This window comes from Nicotiana attenuata, unplaced genomic scaffold (assembly GCF_001879085.1).
Source record: "Nicotiana attenuata strain UT unplaced genomic scaffold, NIATTr2, whole genome shotgun sequence".
Lineage (NCBI taxonomy): Eukaryota > Viridiplantae > Streptophyta > Magnoliopsida > Solanales > Solanaceae > Nicotiana > Nicotiana attenuata.
In genome coordinates, this window is record NW_017673750.1 from 66,444 (window position 1) to 70,800 (window position 4,357).

The 4,357-nt window shown below is 37.7% G+C and overlaps 1 protein-coding gene across 1 annotated transcript; it reads left to right on the top strand.

The window, feature by feature from the left end:
• Positions 1-246: 246 nt before the first annotated feature.
• On the top strand, positions 247-2,766 carry LOC109217163. The gene is made up of 3 exons (XM_019381390.1): positions 247-401; positions 1,959-2,400; positions 2,455-2,766. The coding sequence occupies exons 1-3, from the start codon at positions 247-249 to the stop codon at positions 2,764-2,766; spliced, it is 909 nt and encodes a 302-aa protein (XP_019236935.1).
• The last annotated feature ends 1,591 nt before the right edge of the window (positions 2,767-4,357 follow it).

Consider the following 4,357-nt stretch of genomic DNA (forward strand, 5'->3'; position numbering starts at 1 on the left):
CTAAACCGTGTAGGTTCCATCGCCACCTAGACAAGAAAGGAGCATGGAGGACGCTAGAATCACAAGCACGATAAGGGAAGCAAGCATTCTAATCGATTGGAGAGATCTCCAAGTCGAGAGCACCCATCTGGAAGACGTGAGAGGTCTGTGGACAATGAAGATTTATCTCATAGGCAGATAACACGTGGAAGGAAACGACATGATTTAAGGTCTCCCAGTCATGATCATTCATCCGATAGGTGTTCAATGGACAGAAGCAGACATTCTCGCAAGCGCCAAAAGAGTAGCAGAGACAGGCATGACATGAGATCCCCCAGTCTTGATCATTCATCTCATGGAACTTCAACGTACAGAGAAGAACGTCGTCGAGCACGTAATGCACGATCTCATGGATATGACAGGTAGTCACCAAGCAGGAATGATTCTTAATTAATCAAAAATACAAGGCATATACTAGCTGTACTTATCAGGTCTTTTATTTGCTTGTATAATAGCTTTGTTAGTTCATATCTCGTGCCGCTTGTTAACTTTACATGATTATTCCTGATAAATGCTATTGTTGATTCCCACAGACGGGGTATGGGGAGGGTAGGGTATACACAGTCACAAATCTTACCCCTACCCTGGGAGGGCAGAGAGACTGTTTTCATTAAACCCTCGGCTAAAGAGAAGATGAACAGAAGCAGTAGCAACAAGTTATAACAAAAGCAAGATATTAAGAAAACTGAAGCGAAAGAGTGATATCAACCTAAGAATAGAAAGATACTATACTAAAATTAAAACTACCACTACGGGAAGGGGTGACTTGTATTAACAATGATGAAGATTAACGGTCCTACAAAATGTCAAGAAAGGAGAAGGAAAAACTTAAAAGTGCAAAAGATTCATTTCATACATATGGATCACAGTTTGGCTTTTTTTTGACTTGTCAATATGATTTCTGTCTCATCTTATTGTCATTGATTCTTGTATTTTTCCCCTTCAGTTAGTCGGAATGTCAGAACAAACAAGTAGAGGTGTCCGTCAAGCTATTCTGCCTTATTTTAAAGCTAAAGCCCCTCTTCTTGTTAGGCTGCAATATCATCAAAGGATGTCACAATATTAGAATGAATTTAGTTTGAGATTTATTACCAAGCTTAATACTAATTTGTTAAAGATTAATTGGATTGACGATATTCATCTTTTCTTATTTTAAAATTAAGCCATCAATCCAGGCTTTCACCTCCTGTGATGGTATGTGTGTTGAGGGATGGGGATGGTTTGAATCCCTAGCGTGTATATTATTAAGCAAAAGAGTACAAAGGGGGACATAAACCTTACCTCCGGAATAGATACAAGAAAATACAAGAAAGGGAATAAAGAGGAGCACTATTGTACAATTAAGTTAACAAAAAAGGTATAACGATCATATAAGGATTTTTCATGTGTTCAATAACCTTAACCTATACCCTTCTTGTGTGATCTGATTATAAAGTTGGCTAAACCAAATTTATCCATAATACATATGGAATGGCTAAACCATTCAATTCTAGCGAATGATGACGCCATATTCTTTTGTCATTTGCTGGAATTGAAATATCTTCCATATTGGGGTCACAATTTTGTAACTGTTAAACAAATTGTTGGAATGCCTAAAGTAGATACACTCAGGGAAGGTTGTAAATTTCTTCATCCTGAGCAACTATCTCGGCTTATGATTTAATTGCCATGAATTTAACATTGAGCCTCAAAAATTATGCTTTTATGTGATCACAGCATAAAATAGTAACACTGAATCTTTTATGGGAGCTTTAAGCTAAGCGCACTTCACTCACCAAAAATTAGAAAACGCTAATCTATAATTAAGCAAATCTCCTATTGGGAAAACAGAAAAAACTGAAAATTAAAATGCTATTGTATCAAATTTTTTGGTGAATGAAGTGCGCTTAGCTTAAAGCTCCCATAAAAGATTCTAACAGAAAATACAAGTGGTTGATGTGGGATCCTAACAAGATAATGTTTTCACAACTGAAGGTTCACCAACAATTCATACATGGAATAGTGAAGAGTGGGAGTGACACTGTCCAGTTTGCATTTACAGCTGTATATGGGCTACACCCAATAGCTAATAGAAGTGATTTGTGGAACAACTTGAGAGAGCTGGAAGAACAAATGACAATACCTTGGCTTCTCATGGGTGATTTCAATGCAATTAAGGATATGGAGGATAGAATGAATGGTACTAAAGTACAGATGAATGAAATAAAGGACTTCAGAGAATTTATGATGGAATGCCAAATGACAGAACTAGTTACAGTGGGAAGGGGGTTTACATGGACAAATAACTATGTATATAGTAGAATAGATAGAGGGATAGTGAATGCCAAATGGATGCTAGAAATGGCACCAATACAAGTGCAAGTTCTAGATCCTTAGTTCTCAGATCACTCACCTTTGAGTATTGAATTGGGGCAGGAAAATGATAGCAGAAGGAGACCATTCAAATTCTACAATTGCCTAGCTGAACATGAAGAGTTTGAAAAAGTAGTGCAGAATGGTTGGAAATATAAAGGCAGTAACATGGAAGGTATAATGCAGAATCTAAAGAAGGTAAAATATGGCCTGAAGAATTTAAACAGGCAGGAATATACAGGGATAACAAAGAAGGTACAACAGAAGAGAGAAGAACTGGCAAATGTGCAAGCTCAAATGAGGCAGAATAATCAGAGCAGGGATATGTTTGAAGCAGAGAAGAAAGCTAGAAAAGAACTGAAAAATGGAGTATGATTGAGGAAGGAATATATAAGCAAAAGTCAAGGGTACAATGGCTCAAATTAGGTGATTCAAATACAACATTCTTCTTTGCAAATATGAAAGGGAGAGCAGCTCCAAATCAAATCAAAATGATAAAAGATGAGGGAGGAAACTGGATAACTAATGAAGATGGAGTGGAGCAGGAAGTTATTGGTTTTTATAAGAGGCTTTTGGGGGAATCAACTAGAAGACTACCTGCCATTAACATCACTATTATGAAGGGAGGACTTGTACTTACAAGGAAGCACCAGCTGGAACTAATAAAGCAATTTACAAGGGAGGAAGTTTATGAAGCTTTGAAGGGGATTGATGATTCAAAAGCACCAAGGGATGATGGATTGAATGCTTATTTCTTCAAGAAGGCTTGGAAAATAATTGGACATGAGATCACAGAAGCTGTTCTGGAATTCTTCAAAAACAGTAAAATGCATAAACTACTCAACAACACCCTTGTCACTCTTATCCCAAAAGTCAAAAACCTAAAGTCCATCAAACAGTATAAACCCATATCATGTTGTAATGTCCTGTATAAGATTATTTCTAAGATGATTACTAGTCGATTGCAGAAGGTAATGGATTATCTGGTGGATGGAAGCCAAGCAGCCGTTGTACCAGGGAGAATCCTAAATGACAACATCTTACTAGGACATGAATTGGTGAAAGGTTATGGTAGGAAAGGTATATCCCCAAGGTGTATGATCAAGATAGATATTCCGAAGGCATATGATTCATTGGAGTGGGTCTTCTTAGAGCAAGTACTGGCAGCAATGAACATACCAAACCAATTTATAAAATGGATAATGGCTTGTGTTTCTACAGTCACTTATTCAATAGTGATAAATGGTAAACCAACTACTCCTTTTGATGCCAAGCGTGGGGTGAGACAAGGGGACCCTATGTCCCTTTACCTATTTGTTTTAGCTATGGAATACCTTACAAGGTTGTTGAAGAATTTGCAGCACAAGCCAGACTTTAATTTTCATCCGAAATGTGAGAAACTCAATATTCTGCAACTCAGTTTTGCAGATGATCTTCTACTCTTCTGTAGGGGTGATCTCAAATCAGCACAGATGTTAAATGACTGCTTTCAACAGTTCTCCTCCTCATCAGGATTAGTTGCAAACCAAGGAAAGAGTTGTATATACTTTGGAGGTGTACCAGGACATGTGCAACAGCAAATATTGACTAATTTGGGATTCTCTTTGGGCACTTTACCCTTCAGATACCTCGGAGTACCACTTAGCGCTAAAAGATTGTCAGTTAACCAATGTCAACCCTTGCTGGAAATTTTTTTAGCAAAAGTGCAAAGCTGGACTGCAAGATTTTTATCTTATGCAGGGAGACTACAAATGATTAAAAGTGTGTTACTATCTATCCAATCATTCTGGTCGCAAGTGTTTCCTTTGCCAAAAAAGATTCTACTGAAGATTGAAAGCATTTGCAAAAAGTTTCTATGGACAGGGGAGGCAGAGGGGAGCAAGAAAGCTTTGGTCGCATGGACACAACTTTGTTGGCCAAAAACTGTAGGAGGCTTGAACATAACAGATATAGTTACTTGGAACAA